Below are 20,776 nucleotides of genomic sequence, written 5' to 3'. Positions count from 1 at the left end.
AATCTGAATTATGTAAGATTTGAGGTTTTCACAGTGGTGAGTATGAAAATTTCTGTCTTCTGGGTTGTTGTGCCATGTAGTATGGTAGATATTTAACAACGTTTCAGAGGTCATACTGCCTCCATCATCCATGTGGCAATTGGGTGGAGGGGGCTAGGTTTGTAGGAACCGGACAGTGAATGGAGTAGCCTGCTCCCAGCCAATGGGAGCAGGTGTCAAATCAGGCATGGGTGGGGACCAATAGGAGTGCGTGGACATGTGAGAGAGATAGAGAAAAGAAAGAGAGAGAGGGCTGTCATTCGACCCTTTTTTTGGTGATAACATGATAAACAGTAATTTCTTGAACATATTGATAGTGTGAATAATTGTTTTCAGATTCTTTATGAGATTGGAGGCAGCAAAGTTGAAGTGGTGAATGTCAGAACCATGACAGCAATGTCATTCTCTCTCCCTTTTCATATTAGTTCAATAAATTTACCTTCCATCAATAAATGGCTCATAGAAGATACAGTTAACAAGTAAGTATTAAAATTAATTAATTAGTATTTAACAACTTGAAAATAAATTATTTATATAATTTGACAAAATTTATAAAGTTCATTTATAAAGAAGTTAAATGTGAAAACATCTTCATGGCATCTTAATCCATATACCTGCCAAACATGCCATCTGAAAACTAACCACCTAGTTTCAGACTCCCGCCAAATGCAGACTCTGCCAGACCCCATCGTAGCTTTTCCCCCCCTCCATTTGTTGCTACCAGAGTCACCACCATCAGAACTTAATTTTTTCTTCATTGTATGAATGGTGCACACGTACAGTCAAGCTTGACAGACATTGAATATTATATTAAGAGTAGCAGTACATTCTGCCATTTAACAGTGCCAAAAGTGTTTATACTGTTAAAATTACCAGTTACCAATTGTCACCAGTCTTGAATGTTCTGTGTAATTCTTTATAGCATTGTTCATGTCTAATATCACGTGTAGTTTAATGCATTTACAGTGAACATGGTAGAATGTGATGTATGGTTTGTAGTTTGCACAAACAGAAATTAATTTTATGTGAAGGAGTAGTAATGGAAGAAAACTAATATTGGGTGACATGTGCTTTATAAGACAATCAGCAGGACTTTTTTTGTCATGATTTAATTAAACAGATGATGATAATTACAAATTTTGTTAATAATTTATTTCACATAAATCTATGAAATAAAATCATTAGCTGTCTCCTAAAATAATAGTTGAAGGGCTTGATGCCACTTTATTCATTTTGTGAGAAGCTTAAAAATCAGTTTTAAATAAAGCCATAAATAATAAATTCATGTTTATTGTCATATTTTTATTATAATTAAGTAAATGGTTTTCATTTATTTTATGAGTATTCTTTAACATTTGAATGGTCACTATTATTAAAGAAAAGTAAAATACATTGACAGATGTAATGAATTATTTATTTATTTAATACATACATCTTTTCTTTCTATTTCTCACTAGCAGACTGTATGCTATAGAGATTCTGCCAGTTAAAATACAGTTGTACTATGTTAGGTTCAGGATTGTTTCCTTGAATCATAATTGAATTTGTAGTATATTAACTACTGGTATTCTTACACACTGTAGTACTCCATTCTTGTGTTAACAGGAAGTATGTGCTATCAAAAGTCAGTCCTACAGACCCATGCCCAAGCATGCTACAGCCAATTGGTGATACTTGTAGCAACTCCCTTGGTTACATTGTTACATGTGACTCTGAGAATCTACCATTTGACATGCTTAGTGATGCCCTTGGTCAGAAACTGAGTGCTCCTAATCGTATACTCTGCACTGATAATACATATGCTGCTGTAGCTGTTGGCTTCCCTGAATTGGACCAAACTGAAAATGAACTATATGTATGGCCTCGACCAGCTAAGCATCGAGGGAGACCGTATACTGCCATCATTCTGAGAGACTGTGGCCAGGTTGTGTGCCCTGTGAGTTCTGCTCAAGTGCCAAAAGAATTGATCTCTTCAGACAAGATTCAGCCTGCTGTGTCTGGTTATTTGGAGATCACTGACATCGTTAATCAGAAGCTGCGTTATCTTCCTGTACCACAGTGAGTTGCGTGGATTGTGTTATTGTTCAAATATCACATGCTTTATGTTTATGATAATGCCATTAGAAGCAGTCTTTGACAATAAGGACATTCTGCTTGGAAGGTTTAACTTGTATGTTATGATTTACTAGTAAATTACCCGTCAAGAATGGCATGAAATTCTCAGTAGGATTTGAGGTTCTCACAGTGGTGATTATGAAGATGGCTGCCTTGTGAGTTGTAGCACCATGTAGTCTGGTAGAAGTTTGCCAACATTTCAGAGGTCTAATCTGAAGCTTTCAGAGCGACTAAGTATGATGAATTCTTCTCAGGCTCGGTTTAAACCATCCGACAACTATGTTCCATTTTCAATTTGTAGGTATGTCAGTATCAAAAGTCAGATCAGTTGTCCATTACCATTATATCTATACATTGTGCAGTTAATGCTTTTAACATGTCATTCTTGACAAAGAAGGCCTCATCAAAAGTAGCATATTTTTTCCATCATTCATAATTTCATGACCATGAATCATGTACCAATAGGTACACATGCATGGAGATGGTAGTGCCAAATCGATAGTCAGTTACCAGTTGTGGTCTTCTGGGATGACACCATGTAGTTTTATAGGTCAGTGGTATTCAACCTTTTTTTTTGTTCGCGCACCCCCAATTATAATTTCTCTTCAACTTTGTACCCCCAAAGTTGTTGGTGTATAATTCAAGTTATACATAGTATACATACATACATATTCATCGCCCTGATGACGGAGGCAGTATGACCTCTGAAACGTTGGTTAACATCGACCAGACTACACAGCGCAATAACCCAGAAGACAGAAATCTTTATACATCTAAAATAAATTACATCCAAATAATTATTGCCTATCATATAAAAATTAATAAAGAAACAAAGGTATTTTAGCAAAGCAAAATTATATGTATAAATCCTGCCCAATAGTGTTCAGTCAGGTTTCAAAGCACTATGTGGAATAAAATGAAACTAGCCGCCCAGATAAGAATTGCATAAAGGAGAGAGAGAGAAATGGCACTCCCAAATCGAATGTCGTCAAGTCCGGTTCTCATGTAGCTAACCCTAAATCTGGTCCTGATTATTCAGTGTTATCATACAATAATATATATTTTTTATAAATTTCACGTACCTCAGGTTGAATACCATTGTTATAGGTGACTACCATTATTTTAGAAGAATATATCATTTCCATCTTCAGGTTTTAACCCTGCTAACCATCTGCAAGACTACACAGTATCACAACCCAGAATACCACATTCAACCACCATAAGAACCCGACATTTTAATTTCACTTTAAATTTTTGGTGTTGAAAAATCACAGATTACTAGTACAGTTGAAACTCATTAACAAAACTGACTCTTTAACAATGGGTGACCTCCAAAAGCAGTGCTGTCAGAAACCAATTTATCAGTTGAGGCACTGCCCACAACCTGTTTTGGCCAGTCATTTCACATCCAGTCCTTTGCTTATAATTAAATTTTGTTTAAACATTATATAGCAGCTTATATATAAATGAAGACGGAAACGAAAATAAACAAAACAAATGGGCCACATTCACATATATAGGAAAAGAAACCAAATACATAACAAAAACATTTAAAACAAATAACATAAAAATAGCATTTAGAACAAAAAACACTATAAAAAACATCTTGAAACAAAAACCACAAATAGACACAACAAATCAATACGAAAAACCAGGCATATATAGGTTAAAATGCAATGATTGCCCGTTAACCTATATAGGCCAAACTGGACGCACCTTTAATCAAAGATATAAAGAGCATATTACAGCAATAAAACATAATAAAGACCATTCAGCATATGCAAAGCATATATTAAACACAGGACATTCTTACAACAAAATAGAACATACAATGGACATTATAAAAATAATACAAAATAAACGACATAGAGACACCATAGAGAAATATCATATACAAAGAACACATAAACAAAACCTTGCATTAAACGACAGCAACATTTACACGAACAATCCGATATTTAACATTCTACAGTCCATTGACCCAACCCCCTAAACAACTTTCACCTATATATAGCCACACACGATACTCACAACTCAGTTGCTGTCTGCCATTCAATAACAACGGACACGCACCTCACACATAAACCCGGTATGTTATAATACTTTATATTTTGTGATTGCATTTCTTTTGCTTGTAATACGATATATTTGAGTAATTCCTTAAAATAAATATAAAATTAGAGTAAAATTATTCCATTTCCTGTGTCGGTAGCCAGAATCACGATATGAAAATTAAAATTGATTTTACAGATATAGGCACCCAGGCGCAGTCTCCAAAATTAAATGGAAGAAGCCTGGAGATGTAATAAAATCTAAAACGGGTAAAAACAAAATCAATATAAGCAGAGCAACAGATACACCAGATTTTAATTTTAATTTTGATAGACCTGACGATGATAGAATTGTATATCGAAACATGTCGTCAAATTTTAAAATGTAACAATTTTATGTGAAATTTTATGTGATTTTAACAATAAGCTTGTGTAACGACGGAAAATAAAAGTATTGTATTATATAGCAGTTTTCCTGGTACTGTCTTTGTATATTATTACAATGCTCATCAGTTTTTCTGAGTTAATTTTTCATTGTTGCATTTTTAAAAGTATTTTATCAAATTGCTCACCATATGAAGAAAATGGTATGCATATAATATAAGGAAGAGTGTATAGGATAGCATTATTGAAGCTGCCCTTCTAGATTAATATGAGGCTTTGTCCCCATAATTTTCTTAAATATTAAGGAAAGTTAGGGAGAGTCACAATTAGGACTGCAGGTAGAGAAGGAAGGTCTCTGAAACAAGTGAATGGGCTACCACAGGAATAATGAAGCTTGTGATTTAAATTTTTCAATTGTATTTTCTGCACCAGGCCATTTTCCGTCTCTTCTGTTACTCCTTGGCTGTACTCACAGCTACCCTTGAACCTTGCGGCAGGGAGCAATCAGGGTCTAGTGACTGTGGACTCTGGTGGGTGTGTCAGACTTTGGGAGACATCTCTGTTTAGCCTGGAAAAATCTATGATGGAATGGAGGCAAATGATTGGTTCTGGTATGTAGTATAGCATATATGACTTCACTTTTATGCATTAGGTGTTCTTTATGTTTTAGTGTATGTTTGAACCTGTTGGGAACACCCCTGGGCTTGCTTACAAATGAGGCTTGCATCCCCAGTGCTTTACCACCCAGGCCTTTCCCCAGCATGCTTGCTCCCTGGGACCTAACCCCCTGTGCTTGCTGCCCCGGGCTTTGCCCACCAAGCTTGCAGTTATTCTCATATTGCACAAGTACGCAATGAAACCACATATAACATTTGCCAGATTTTACGTTTGTACAACAAAGATCAAGAATTTGACATTTTTGAAGTCCCAAACTGGAAATGATATATAAGTGTAATGCTGGAATTATAATTTCAGTGATTTGTAATCTCCTTATACTTTTCCATATTTGTATTTTCTATACATTCTGTCAGCTATAATAATTTATGCCAGATGTCTGTTAAACAAAGGCACAAATATGTCTGCATGATTTTAAGAAAGTCATGAATTGAATTAATGCATTTTCCAAATCCTTCAAAAGAAAAGCAGAGGTGAAAGTTACACTTTGCTTTGGTTCCCAACACCAGTAAGCATAGTAGGGGACTGGTGGTGATGTGAAGATCACATTTGCAAGCTCAAATCCCATTGCCCAAATATGTATTTTTAATGCTTATTTTGTATTCGTACAAATGGGCTTACTCATTAAAATTGAGCATTGAAATATGCAGAATGTGATGTTTGAAAAAGAATATCTAATTGATGTTTGTCTTTAAAACTTGGGGGGGGGGGGGGGGGCAGGTTAGGTCAGGACCACTGAGTCAATTTTTACTTGGCATCAGGTGAGATGTTCCTGAGTGATGAAATGGATCAAACTAGGAAAGAAGTGGTTGAGGCTTATTAAGGTACTGAACTGACATTCACTTGGACAAATGAGAAAATCTTTAGGAAATTTGTCAACAGCCAGTGCCCTGACTAGATTAAAATAAGGTTTTTCTAAATACAAGCTCATTACTTACAGTTAGTCTAACCTGCTTAGTGCACCACAAATTTTTCATTGTCCTGAAATAATTGTATTTATCCATTGTGCATTTTGGAGATATTGTTATGTAACAATGATTTGGACGCGTTAGTGGAAGGAAGACCTAAGGTGCAACAATTGACATTTGTGAAAGAATGGCATCAGATGCAACTATGAACTGGTATCAGAGTGCAAGAATTACCTGCATGCTTTTCCATTCTTGATAATTTTAAAGCAAGATTTTATTCCTGGAAGTTTTAATGTATAAACAGAATGTGCTTCTTTTTTAAAACTAGAAGTACTTTCAGCCTAACAGCAGGATGCAGTATTTTACTGGACAAAACAAATCTGTTGGGTTTTGTTAATGTAGATTTGTTTCTTACAGATCGAAAGTACTTGCAGGTCACAGTTGACCGACCCAGTGGGTTAGATGTCACTAAGCCAAAACATGGTAAAGTGGATGAAACCGGAGCCCCTCATGTGGGAGGAAATATGTGGGCTGGAGGTACAGGTGGCAGGGACACTGCTGGTCTTGGAGGGAAGGGAGGTCCTTATAGATTAGATGCTGGTCACAAGGTTCATCAGGTAATTACAATCATAGTAGAACAAGTTGCATGGTGAAGTATGAACATCATAGGCAACCAGTGGAAGAGAACTGGATCTTTGTGTACGATGATCATGTGATGTTTGTTCACTTGGCGCACTCAAAATCATGGATAATTTATTCAAGATGGTGGTTATCATGCCAAGAAAAACCAAGTATTGGCAGCATATGCATTCCAACACTGTATATCTGCATTGTTTTTTGTTTTGATTTTTTACTGCACAAAGTAAATGCTTTAGTGAAAATATTTTAAAATCTTTAACTTTTACATAGGAAATCCTATTGTATGGGGACCTTTTATATGGGAAAAAATATGTATTGTTATTGTGATGGGGCCATAAAATTTGGACTTCTTACACAATAAAACTTTTACGCTCCTGCTGTCATCTTAACCAAGTGGATGACTGACCACAGGAGCCAGCATATTTTATAAAGGAATTATGTAACTGGAACATTGAATATCAACTTCAGTTGGTCTGAACTTATTGTCTGTCAACAATGAAAAATAATTTTGTATTTTTATGTAATTGTGTAGTATTCTCCATGACATGTGCATTGACTGGCATGGAATATGAACTGCTATCTCCATTCATCATTGCTGTTGACATATGTGCATGTTATGTGTCAGTTTTAGTGTCCCTCTGAAGAAAATTAAAATATAGTTGCACAACTAATATTTAGTGCATTATACCATAGAAAAAACTTGCATCAAAATAAAAATTACCTTCAAATTTTGCAAAACTTAAGTCACAATAAGGAATACTACCTTCGCTGGTTTAAGCAAAGTCCAGGATTTCTGGGACATGTTGTGGTAGTTGTCAGTATATTCCATGATTTGATTTATAAAAGCACTGAGGTAGAAACCAAATTCATGAACACATGACTTGTACCTCAATTTGTGTTCTACTATAGTGAAAGTAAACTAAACCACAATGTTAACTTGTTGAGACAGGCAAGGCCATTGAGATTACTATGATACAACAGCAGGCGTCTTAGGCAGATTCTACTGTATCTATATAACCGTCTGTAATATTCCTTCAGCAGATGAAGTGTATTTAGAGTCTTGACAGATGCTTTAAATCATGTATTGATGAGGAGGATCAATAATGAAGGTCATTATTTGGACAGGTTACACAGGCAGAGAAAGATGCAGTGCCAGAACATGTGAAAAAAGCTGCACGTGAAATGGGGCAGAGAGCATTCAAACAGCGGTTACGTGAAATCCAGATGAGCGAGTATGATGCTCAGTTGTATGCGCAGTTCTCAGATGCTGTTAGCAGACAGGTAATTGTGAGATGTGTTTCATATCCAGACAAATGCACTGCCTTTAAACATTTTGGAATAGTGTTTTGTTCAATTTTTCTCTCACAAATTCAGGACTAGGCAGAATCTGTACTGATTGAGGACCTACAAAAAGTATCCATACCACCTTCTTCAGGTGACATTCAGTCTGCACCACATCTGCTAACAATTCTTAACAGTCAACCAATGACTGATTGGTGACTGAGGCTGACAGCAGTGTTGTCTGTTTATACCTGCTTGTGGGGTCTGCTTGGAGGAAGTTGTAAAGTTCTTGGTATCTTATTACAGAAGTGCTTGGACTCAGGAGTATATGACTGTTTTGGGCCGTATCATTTCTGAAAGATACAGTCCCAGTATTTTCATACTGTTTAATTGCCTCATCCTTACATTATGCATTATCTCACCTAGGTACAAGCTCTGAGGGTGATTCTTAACAGTCTGCAAGCGAAGTCAAGGGAACGACAGTGGATGCGACATCAAACCGTTGGAGAACTGGATGACACCAAACTAATTGAGGGTAAAGGTTTGTGGGGGAGGGGGGAGAAGGACTGTAGTGGAGGGTATTGCTGACAATTATTCAGCTCAGTTAGGAAATTGTAGTTTCGCCACTGTCATCATTTAAGCCTCTTGCTGGTACATATCTTAAGTAGGTTCAAACCACAGCCTATTTCCTCAAGCTGTGTTCCAGTCAGGACTGTAAAACTGTGAAATGAATGACATCTGAACTGGTTCAAACCATTTCACAATTGCTCCAAAGCCATTGTGGGCACAGAAATCAACAGATCTCACTTACTTCCCAGATATATTTCAGCTGAAAGTATTGGAAAAACATTGTAAAACTATGAAACTTGCTGTCTCTCTCTCTCTCTCTCTCTCTCCAGTGTCTCTGCAACGTCATAAATTCTGTTGTTAGTAACAATTGACTTGACAAGGTGAGAGGTCAGTCATCTAGAGGCAGTGTGTTGGCCAGGCTGGATATAGAAGACTGAATGCAGTAAACAGAAATATAAATACTTTGTGACCTGTGATAATGTTTCTTGACTGTGCAACATTGATGAATCATTATTGTGACTGCGGAGTGGTTACAGTACTGTGTTACATAATTTGTTGTAAAATGTAACCAAGAGACTAGAGTATAGGAAATATCCTTGTTAGATCTCTTGTTCTTTTCTTTTGGAAACTTTCAAATTTTGCAACTTGAGTCTGAAATTTTTTTTTAACATCTCAACCAATAAGAATAAATTCAGATTTGTAACCTCTCATGGAATCCCAGGTTTTCAGGTGATTTTCCTTTCATTAGTGTTTTACCCAGTTGCACTGAAACCTCAGAAACATCAGTAAACTTCTACCAAACTACATAGCACAACAACCCAGAAACCCATCTTTAAAAGGCACCTATTTCTGAAGATTTCCGTCTTCTGGGTTGTTGCGCCATGTAGTCTGGTCGATGCTAACCAACTTTTCACAGGTCATACTGCCTCCGTCATCAGGGCGATGACATCTACCATACTATACCATATATTCATCGCCCTGATGACGGAGGCAGTATGACCTCTGAAACGTAGGTTAGCATAGACCAGACTACACGGCGCAACAACCCAGAAGATGGAAATCTTCATACTCACCGCTGTGAAAACCTCAAATCTTGCACCTATTTCTGTTAGTCATAACAACTAGTGGTGATGTAACCTTATGCAGTGGTTAATATGAATGCAAAATTCCTGTTTTTAACCATTTGAAAAGGTAATTTCTTCCACCACATGGTATATTGAAGCAATGTTGGATTTCATTTCTGTTGTTGCAATTCACATGATCCCTCTAAGTATACAATAGTACACATCCTAAAGTTAGCTCAGCAAAAGTTACTGCCAAATACTGATGACCTTAACAAAGCATGACATCAATCATGTTAAAAAATAACACTTATCTGTAACATTCAAAATGGAAAATATATTTCTGTATAACTGATTGACCAAGGTTAATTATGATTTGTTATGATGGCTTTTCATGGTACATGTAAATCCTTTAATGTCAGTGTAATTTAAAATTTCCTATCGTCCTAGCTCGCCAAAGGACAGTCTTCAGTTTTATGGCTGGGTATTTTATGTTCCAGGTTTGACTGGAGAGAAGACAATATACCGGAGGCGAGCAGAGAAAGACCCAGAGGTGGGAACACCTCAAACAAAACCAAAACGGCTCAAACTTGTGATTGATGTCTCAGGCAGTATGTACAGGTATGTGGAATAATAATGAATATTCATTTATCTGATTCTCAGTGCATGTTGTGCGTACATGCTTCGTTGCTCTGCCATTATTTTCAGAAGGCCAGACTGCACTATCAGAGACATTATTCTTATGATTGCATTTACTGAAATTAACAGTTAAGTTAAAAGATAAAAATGCATGTTATAGGTTCAATAGTTATGATGGCAGGCTTGATCGTGAGATGGAAGCAGTGGTATTGGTAATGGAAGCTTTCCAAGGCCATGAAGGCAGAATCCAATATGATATAGTTGGGCATTCAGGCGAGAGCCATGATGTTACATTTGTGGACCACAAAAATCCACCAACTGACAACAAACAACGACTAGACATAATCAAGGTGGGTCAACTGTGTTATGTTTGGGCAGACTAATATGACATTTATCCAGTTATCTTGCTTAACTCCTCACCGCCGAGAGGCGTAAAATTACGCCCGGCATTTAAATGCTCGGGATTGCGGCTGGGCGTAATATTACGCCCGGCTTTAAGCCTAATTTCTTCAGCTCATAACTTTGTAACGATTAATGCCAGCGCAATGAGGTTTGTAGTACTCTGTTGTGGAAAGTTTTCTGTGTGTGAAGATCCGGCAACCTTGTTGACAAACCCTTGAACGACTACCTGGGAGTCTAAAAATAGACGACTGGCCTCAGTTTTACAATGGAGAACCCTTCAAGCAGTCATGTGTTATTTGATGCTGAACAAAGGGCACTTCTAGACGAATTATTGGAAGTGACAATTATAGTAGCTCGGACACTGAGAGTGTAGACTTTGAATATACACAGTTGGTGACACCGGGAACGTTAGCGATTAGTGATAATGAGAGTGACAATGGTGGTGGCGAAAGCCAGGAAGAAATTGTAGAAGCAAATTCAGGTATTGTTTCCGGCAAATATATGTGGGAAAATATAGAATCATTTACTGCTTCAAGAGAAGCATTTTGTAATGTATATGGTCCTCGGCTCGACACGGCTGGACTAGATGTCGTGAGTTCATTCGAAATCATTTTCGATACAGCTCTTGTGCAGCTCATTGTAGATGAAACCAACAGATATGCTAAGCAAGAAATTTCTAAAAGTGCCCATCCTCTCACATTTCGATCTAGGATTAGGAAGTGGCAAGGTGTCACAGTAGACGAAATTTACGTTGTTTTGGCTCTATTTATGTTGATGGGCATTGTTCAAAAGCCTACAATCAGATCTTATTATGCAAACAACCGGCTGCTGTACACTCCGTTCTCAACTTCTGATCCATTTGCTCCCATTGGTCACACACAGAGAGCTCATCTTATAAGGTAAGATTACAAAACCATCTTTTAGGAGGATTTCAGTGAAAAATTCATAATTATATCTCATATAGTTCAAAAGTTATGGAAAAAACGTATTTTACAGCAAAATTTAAACGGGCATTTAAAAATTACTACCGCCGGAACAGCACAACAGCGGTATATGCTGGGTATTTAAAATTCCGCGTCAACAGGTTAAGTCTGTCAATGTCAATCCAAGTACAAAAATTGGCTATGTACACTGTCTGAAGTAACTTGTGTTAGCCTCAGTTTTTATAATACAATTGAGTGCAAATTATGTACACAGAGCATAGTCCTTTTTAAGAAGCTGATAGTAGCTCAGAAGGTCAAGAAATTCCCTGATCTTTGTGGAACCTGAAGGCTTTAATATTGCCCTCCCATTTATACCTAAGTGTCCAAAGTGCTCTCTTCCCTTCAGGTTTTCCATATGAAATTTTGTATGCATTTCTCATCTTAACCATGCATGCTGCCCCCCCCCCCCCCCCCCCCATCCTATTTGATTTCTTCATCCTGATTATGTGAAACTCTCATTAATTTGATATAAACTTTAGTTAGTATTCTTATGATGATTTAGCTTTTTTAGTAAAAAAGGAATTCACATGAATTTTGGGCATCATAAAAAGAGATATTTTTCATTTCAGACAATGCATGCCCATTCACAATACTGTATGTCAGGAGACAACACCCTAGAAGCCACACAGTATGCGATAGCTTCTCTGAGTCAAGAAGACTGTGATGAAGCAATTGTGGTTATACTGTCTGATGCAAATCTAGAACGTTACGGCATACCTCCAGAGAGCCTTGCAAGAGCAATGAATTCCAACCCTAGAGTCAGTGTATATGCCATCTTTATTGGTTCATTAGGAGATCAAGCATCAAGGTAATTTCTTTTATTTTCATATTGTTCATGAAAAGGGTTTCTGCAGAGTACAGTTTTCCAGTCTTGTTGTAAGATAGATGTTGACCTGAGGTAAAGAAAGTAATTCTGTTATCTTTTACCTTCGAAACTTAAGATTATATGTTAGTGTATAAAAGCACTGTCATATCAGTAGAATAAAAGATAATTTGGACCTATGTTACCAAATAGAAAGGGGCCAAAAGTATTAGTAACACACAAAAAATATTATGGAGAATAATTTTAAACATAATGATCTCTCATCATTTCCATGAGCAACATGTTTTCAGACATTTGCACTAAACTTAACTAATTTAACTACATATTGTTTTATATTTCATTAATATTTTTTCATCATTTTGGTTTGTGAATTGTGTTTACATTTTCAGATTAACAAACAAATTGCCAGCAGGTCGATCGTTTGTATGTCTTGACTTGAAGAACATCCCTCAGATTTTGCAGCAGATTTTTGCTGCTTCTGTTCTCAATACTCGGTGACCATACTCCTTTCATAGTGTCCTTTCTTACTAGAGTGAACTGTAATTGACAATTTAAAGATCATATTTTATAGTCTCAACCATACAAGTATGTGAATATGGTACCGCAGCCTATACAGTCTAGACTGCAATGAGAGAGATGAGAGAATGATGGTTCAGATGCATTAACTTTTATGGCTGTGCACATGTATTTCAGTGACTTTAATAGTGACCAAGAAACATCACATAACCTGAGAGTCTAAAATGTATAATTATGCAATCATTGTTCTCCTCAACTTGTGTCTAATACATTTCAAATCCTTCCCTTACTGTGTTATTTTTATATGGGATATCTTATGTTAAACATATCCTAAGTTACAGGATGTTTACTGACAACTTGATAGTTCTGACTGTAAAGCACAGTTGCCAAGAAAATAGAACACTTTGAAAAATGTTGTTGTTGTTATAAGAAGAAGATTAAAGTGAGACAAGAGGATATGCCAATAATCTTGTGATTTTTTATTCCATGTATCTTGATATGCATTCGTGATATTACTGAAGAAGCCCTCAATTTGGGAACAAATTGGATCCACTTTATATGTAAGGTACTGTCAGTTCTACAACTGATATGGTGTAAAAATGACATTCTGGAGCTTACGGACTTTCATTCAGCGCATTTCAGAAACAGTACCTGTCTGCTAGCACGTGGCAAATCCATGGAAACAAGACAGAAGATTTGGTTTTCAGTTCAGGTTCTGAAAAATAATTTATTTATCTTGGATGACTGATATGAATTTACACATGTAGGATAACAGTGATGGTAGTGTTCCAAGAAGTCAAGCATGGCACCATAAAAGAAAAAACTGGGCTACAATAAATTAAGGCACTATTTTCACCCCTGGTTGGAATCGTGTTTTCTTGCACCACATATCAGTGGAGATCTTACTTCATTTGACTGATCTTGACTGGTGTTTACAGATTTATTCAGCATAGTCAACTGAAGTTGCATTTGAGTGGTTTGCATGCTTCATACAGTATTCAGGAAGCGCTTGATTCAATTACTGGTCCAGAGATCAGCATTATCCTGACATTTGTCAGGGTTTTCTTTATCCATTACAGGCAAATACTGGGATAGTACCTTAAAGTATGCATTGACTCCTTCCTCCCACACTCTTTCCAAAATGCCATTAATTTCTCATTCACTGATGCTACATATCCAGTACAGATGATAAACAAAACAGTGATCAATCAACATTATTTTGATATAATCTAATGAACACTACGTACAGGAGAGTGGGAAACTGGTGAAAAAATGAGTGATAAGTTGCTGGAACAACGCACTGACATCAAGTGACACTCTGCACATGTTAACAGAGGTTTATGGTGATGATTCTATGAATAAGTGCCTTTGAGTGGCATAAAAGGCTTAAAGAGGGTTGGGAAGATGTGAAAGACAATGAAAGAACTAGGCATTTGAAAAATCACTGGATAGATGAAAATGTGGAAAAAGTGTGGTCAAACAGTGAACCAGCATTGTTATTTGAAAATACTGGCAAAGTTATGTGACGCTGTTCATTGAAGAAAACCTGAACTTTGGCCTGATGCATTTGGGAGAGAGGGGAAGAAGAAGGAAAGAAAAAGATATTGAAATTGGTCCATTTGCCAGATTTGGCTCTGTGTGACTTTTGGCTGTTCCCAAAACTGAAGGCCATTTTGAAGAGCCACAGATTTTCAGACTATGCCGACATTCAAGGACATGCGACGACCATACCATAAAATGTCTGAGATTTAAGATTCTTGTGGTGGGGAATATGTCAATTGTGCTCATCTGGGTTGTGACATTTTCCTCAAAATACAGGTAACCTACAAAACTGCAAGGCATCATAACCCAAAAGACCGTGATTGACATAAAATAAATAAATTAATTACACAGAAGCCTCTGTCAACACCAAGATATATCATTTCTCACATCAGAGCTAAATGTCTCCAATACTGCTGAAAATAGCAAGCTGTCTCTCTGAAATAATTTACTGCATGGTCCACATGTAATACCTATGACACTAAAATACAATTTTGACCAGCACTGCAATTTCCAGATGTTTCAGGAACTGTAATGACTAATGACTGTGGGATGTCTGTGTCACTGCAAATGAATCATAGCTAATACACTGTACACAGCATGTATACAATTTTAGGATTAATGTAGAAAGCTGCAACATTGTACTTTCCATTTGCATTTACCTAACATGTAAATAAGACTTATTGGCTAAAATCTTCTGTTTCACTCTGGTTCTTGGTCTAGTCTTTTAAAGTCAGATGATTCACATTTCTCATTCTCTTGTACCACACAAGGGCCTCCAACTTTCTCAATAAGTTTTGCTAACAGAGCACACTTTTTTTCTTCCAAAGCAATAATATCAGCATGCATTTTATTTAACATTTCTATTCTCCTTTCTTCATCATTATGATACTGCTGTAGAAATTCTGTGAACCAAGCAGGTGGTTGCTGAACTGATGTGTCAAAAGTTCCATATATATGATCTTCAGAATTTTCAGCCATTACTGCTTCCCCATTTTCCAAATACTCTTCACCTAAATTCCCAACAACTTCCATTACTTCAACTTGCATTTCCTGCCCATCAGAACATGGAATTTTTTTTGTAGTTAGTAAAGGTTTTGTTGAAACTGATACTGATGCAGCACTTACTATATTTGGATCCTTACTGAATATCTCTTCTACTGCATTGTAAAATCCCCACCTGGTTCTCAAAGGTGACCCTCTTTGTCCAACATAAATTTCTTTAAACGTCTTCTTCAAGTTGCGCCACTTTTTATCACACATATCTTCACTCACATTGGGGTAGCCCCTCTGAGAAAGCTGTTGAGCTATTTTGCGCCATATGTGCTTCTTTTTAATATTGGAATCTTTGAATTCATGTTCTACTTTCTTATATTCTTCTATCAATGTAAGTACCATTGGTCTGCTCCATACGAACTTCTCTGCCGGGAAGGAAAACATAATTATATTGCACCACTATTTTATGAATTTAGATCAAAAGAATTTCGGTCAAGATGCCCTTTCCACAATCCGATGGGACAATTGTTTAATACTAGTATTTAATGTAGTATCTGTCATTGTCATTTATATTTCCCTCAAAAAATATCATTTTAACGCAACATAAAACGGGTTACCGCTCCACAAATGTAGCGAAATGCTGACTCAGCGGCAGATAGCCAAAAACCGATCCAGAAATACGCTACGCTACGATACATTTACCACATCTTACCTGTAGGACTAAAACCGTCTTCTGGGACCATAATTATTTCCTCTTCCATCTCGGACTATACGAATGAATGTTTTGTAAATTCGAACAGTATTAAACGTGTCCAGATAAACTATACATTTTTATAATTTTATTAATTAAACTACCAATATGTCTACCTTCGACATCTAATTGCTAGGAGAATCGCTACGCTACGCCACAGTCGGGCATTGAAAGCACTTGTCACAGATATTAACACTTTTTACGATAGCGTTGGTAGCGACTTGAATAAACACAAATATGCAACTCAATGGAATGCAACATAATGTGCTGTCATCTCTGAATCATGGACATGTAAATAGAACGATTATTATACATGCTACTGAGACCTTAAAGTACCACATATATCTGAATGATCATTGTAGGTTTTCTAGCGGTAAGAATGTGATTTGCGGTCTTTTAGGTTGTAACGGCATATACTCCTGAAGGTGGTTATTGACGTTTTGGAGGCATGCGTTATTCTTAGAAGCACTGGAGGCATTACGTTTCAAAGGTCATACCACTAAGAAAGTAAGCGAGTTCTTTTCCACCGACTCGTGAAAATATTATTGCAATACTAATGACAAGGACACAGACAATGGTGGATGAATAATTCTTTCATCAAAAAAATGGTTTAATAGTCATGATATGTACATGAGGCATAACACGTATTGTGCAACAAGGTAATTACGTAGTATATTGCGGTTATTCCTCAAAAGTTGATCATCGTCAAAATAGGCTGAAGTTATTTGCAACATTCAGTCACTCTTGAATAATACTGCTTCCGCTGTCAATGACTGAAAATTTTCACTATTTATAACCACAAAAATCAGATATCGGCCAGTCGCTATAAGTTTGGATATGGCCTTCGGCTACGCGGCGTCTGAAATTATGAGTACAGCTTAGGCATGTGTCTTCTTACAACAATATGAGTTCTACATATTTGTTTAACATCATTATATATATATATATATATATATATATATATATATATATAGGGCTGGGGCACTGAAATCAGTGTGTAGGGAATTAGGGAATTATAAGTTAGACTTAGTGGCAGTGCAGGAAGTGCGATGGGAGGGGGAGGGCACGATCCCAGTGGACAATTTTACATTTTTCTATGGAAAGGGGAATGACAATCATCAGCTAGGGACGGGTTTTTTTGTTCATAGCAGAATTAGGGCAGCAGTTAAGAGAGTAGAATTTGTTAGTGACAGGTTGTCTTACGTAATTTTGGAAGGACGTTGGTGCGACATCATTGTCCTTAATGTTCATGCCCCAACTGAAGACAAAAGCGATGATATCAAGGATAGCTTTTATGAAGAATTGGAATCAGTATTTGATACATTTGGCAAGTATCACATGAAAATTCTGCTAGGAGATTTCAATGCAAAAATTGGGAGGGAGGATGTCTTCAAACCCACAATAGGCAGCGAGAGTCTCCATGCACTTAGTAATGATAATGGCGTCAGAGCAGTGACCTTCGCTACGTCAAAAGATTTAATTGTAAAAAGTACAAAATTTCCACACCGTGATGTTCATAAATACACTTGGACTTCCCCAGATGGCAGAACACACAATCAAATAGATCATGTTTTAGTAGATAAGAGAAGGCAGACAAATGTAATTGATGTGAGATCATTCAGAGGAGCAGATTGCGACACTGATCATTATCTGGTGGTAGCAAAAGTGAGGGAGCGGCTTTCAGTAAGTAGACGAACTAAACAAAATTTTGACACAGAAAGATTTGATTTGAAAAAATTAAGTGAGGGAGAGGCAAAGGAACAATATCAAGTTGAAATTTCGAATAGGTTTCAAATTTTAGAGACAAATGAGGATAATGAAAGTGTGGACATCAACAGGGAGTGGGAAAATGTCAGAAACTGCATCAAAATTTCAGCAAAAGAGAAACTAGGATACTACAGGAGAAAGCAAAATAAACCGTGGTTTGATGAAGAATGTTCAAAATTAATAGATCGAAGGAAGCAAACAAAATTTCAATGGTTGCAGAACCCAAACAAAACAAATGCGGATAATCTATGTAACGTGAGACGTGAGGCTAGTAGAACCTTTAGGACTAAGAAAAGGGAATACCTGAAGGGCAAAATTGCTGAACTTGAGACAAATAATAAGGAAAAAAACATCAGAGACCTGTACAGAGGCATTAATAACTTTAAGAAAGGATATCAACCCCAGACTAATTTGGTAAAGGATGATAGTGGCAATTTGCTTGCAGATCCAATAAAAATTGTGAATAGGTGGAAAAATTTCTTTAGCGAGCTCTTAAATGTTCATAATACTGGTGATATTAGACAGATTAAAATGCATACAGCTGAACTGTTGGTGCCAGAACCTAGCTTAGATGAAGTGGAACTAGCCATTGGGAAGTTGAAAAGTTATAAATCTCCAGGAATTGATCAGATTCCGGCCGAATTAATTAAAGCAGGTGGCAAAGGGTTGCATATGAGGATCCATAAGCTTATTCAGTTAATTTGGGATAAGGAAGAGATGCCACATCAATGGAAGGAATCCATAATTATTCCTATTTATAAGAAGGGGGACAAGACTGAGTGTGGTAATTACCGAGGAATATCGCTGCTATCAACCTCATACAAAATTCTATCCAACATTCTTTTGGCAAGATTAACCCCATATGCGAATGAAACTATTGGGGATCATCAGTGTGGGTTCAGACGAAACAGATCAACGATTGATCAGATCTTTTGCATTCGTCAGATACTAGAGAAAAAATGGGAGTTCGGTGGGACTGTACATCAGTTATTTATAGATTTCAAAAAAGCCTATGACTCTGTGAAGAGAGAAGTGCTATATAATATTCTTATTGAATTTGGTATACCAAAGAAGCTAGTGGGTCTAATAAAAATGTGCTTAAATGAAACCTGCAGCAAAATTCGAGTAGGTAAATATGTATCTGAGACATTCCTCATCAAGAACGGTCTAAAACAAGGAGATGCTTTGTCTCCCTTGCTCTTTAACTTTGCGCTAGAATACGCCATCAGGAAGGTCCAAGGTAGGCAGGAGGGTTTGCAATTGAACGGGACACATCAGCTATTGGCATATGCTGATGATGTTAATTTATTGGGGGACGATATAAATACAATAAAGAGGAACGCAGAAGTTTTACTAGAGGCTGGTAGACAAGTGGGGCTGGAAGTAAATTCAGAAAAAACTAAGTACATGTTAGTATCTCGTCATCAGAAGACAGGCGGGCAAAATTATCTTAGGGTAGCTAATAAATCCTTTGAAAGGGTTACAAAGTTCAAATATTTGGGAACAACAATAACAAATCAAAATGATACTTGTGAGGAAGTTAGGAGGAGACTAAATTCCGGAAATGCTTGCTACTTCTCAGTCCAAAGTATTTTGTCTTCCCGTCTGATTTCTAAGAACCTGAAAATTAAAGTATACAAAACAATAATCTTGCCTGTTGTTTTGTATGGGTGCGAAACATGGTCTCTCACTCAGAGGGAGGAACACAGATTGCAGGTGTTTGAGAATCGGGTGTTGAGGAGGATATTTGGGCCTAAGAGGGAAGACGATGGGGCGTGGAGAAAACTGCACAATGACGAGCTTAAAAATCTGTACTGCTCCCCCAGTATTGTGAGGGTGATTAAGTCGAGAAGAGTGAGATGGGCGGGACATGTAGCGCGCATGGATGGGACAAGAGGTGTGCACCGGGTACTGGTTGGGAAACCTGAAGGGAAGAGACCGCTGGGGAGACCTAGACGTAGATGGGAGGATAATCTCAGGCGGGATCTATCCGAGATAGGAGTTGAAGGAAACTGGATTTTGTTGGCCCAGGACAGGGTCCGGTGGAGGGCTTTGGTTAATTCGGTGATGAACCTTCGGGTTCGGTAAGCCATCTAGTTAGTTAGTTATATATATATATATATATATATATATATTCCATCTTGCTTTATGTCACTTCAGTATGTGTTTTGTCATGGTATGTGCGTTCTATTTCATTACTGCTAAAATATGTATCTGTGAACTACAATTTGCAATGACATAGTATTTTCTTTTCTCCACTAGATGGAAGGTTATGGTTATCTACAACAACTTGATTTCATGATTCCATTATACCGGGTCTACAATTTATGAGGCTGCGATCGTGCTTGCATTGCGTGGTCGGCCGGTGCTCTGTTGTTGTGGGCGGGTGTTGTGCGCGTTCTTCCGGTGGGTGACCGGAGAAGCAGTTTCAGTGCCACTAGTAACAGCGAGCTATGAATATTTCTCGTCACTAATACATGTTATTACATTAATTGTTCTTACTTTAAATCGCAAAAGATGTTCAAAGTGACTTACTTGTGCTTGCAGACAACTTCACATCTCGTTAACATGTTTCGAAATACTCGACGAAGCTCTTCTTGGGAAATTGTCGAATATTTTCTTTAAGTGCTTCTGCAG

The 20,776-nt window shown here is 37.1% G+C and overlaps 2 protein-coding genes across 6 annotated transcripts in view; one reads left to right on the top strand and one right to left on the bottom strand.

Annotated features, from left to right (window-relative positions):
* Positions 1-15,735, top strand: part of c12.2 (von Willebrand factor A domain-containing protein c12.2) — a 76,794-nt gene extending 61,059 nt beyond the window's left edge. For 3 of the 4 annotated variants that reach the window (XM_022080780.2, XM_087347956.1, XM_022080783.2), the window contains 10 exons: positions 376-518; positions 1,645-2,097; positions 5,022-5,200; positions 6,590-6,789; positions 7,937-8,092; positions 8,519-8,627; positions 10,224-10,344; positions 10,523-10,712; positions 12,317-12,555; positions 12,960-13,375. In XM_022080780.2, the coding sequence (XP_021936472.1) occupies positions 376-518; positions 1,645-2,097; positions 5,022-5,200; positions 6,590-6,789; positions 7,937-8,092; positions 8,519-8,627; positions 10,224-10,344; positions 10,523-10,712; positions 12,317-12,555; positions 12,960-13,068 (1,899 nt within the window). In that variant the 3' untranslated portion in view covers positions 13,069-13,375. Of the gene's footprint in view, positions 1-375; positions 519-1,644; positions 2,098-5,021; positions 5,201-6,589; positions 6,790-7,936; positions 8,093-8,518; positions 8,628-10,223; positions 10,345-10,522; positions 10,713-12,316; positions 12,556-12,959; positions 13,376-13,607 lie in introns of those variants that run through there. The other variant, XM_022080782.2, reaches the window with a different exon arrangement.
* Positions 12,551-16,537, bottom strand: LOC110838025 (uncharacterized). Of its 2 annotated transcripts, none has more exons than XM_022080787.2 (2): positions 16,334-16,537; positions 12,551-16,046 (listed from the first exon to the last, which is right to left on the bottom strand). In XM_022080787.2, exons 1-2 carry the CDS (start codon positions 16,380-16,382, stop codon positions 15,328-15,330), a joined length of 768 nt encoding a protein of 255 aa, XP_021936479.1. In that variant the 5' UTR covers positions 16,383-16,537; the 3' UTR covers positions 12,551-15,327. The 2 variants fall into 2 exon arrangements, with proteins under 2 accessions (XP_021936479.1, XP_021936480.1); XM_022080788.2 differs by having other exon boundaries at positions 16,324-16,535.
* Between the last annotated feature and the right edge of the window lie 4,239 nt (positions 16,538-20,776).

Source organism: Zootermopsis nevadensis, unplaced genomic scaffold (genome assembly GCF_977971745.1).
Source record: "Zootermopsis nevadensis isolate Lab colony 2312 unplaced genomic scaffold, Znev_1.0 Znev_ptg000012l, whole genome shotgun sequence".
NCBI classification, from domain to species: domain Eukaryota; kingdom Metazoa; phylum Arthropoda; class Insecta; order Blattodea; family Termopsidae; genus Zootermopsis; species Zootermopsis nevadensis.
This window is presented reverse-complemented; position numbering and strand designations above follow the sequence as displayed.

Excerpts from the sequence above, each read along its gene's own strand:
- LOC110838025 (XM_022080787.2), bottom strand. The coding sequence starts at position 16,382 with ATGGAAGAGGAAATAATTATGGTCCCAGAAGACGGTTTTAGTCCTACA. Across the intron at positions 16,047-16,333 it reads AGACGGTTTTAGTCCTACAG|AGAAGTTCGTATGGAGCAGA; the intron begins GTAAGATGTGGT and ends CCTTCCCGGCAG.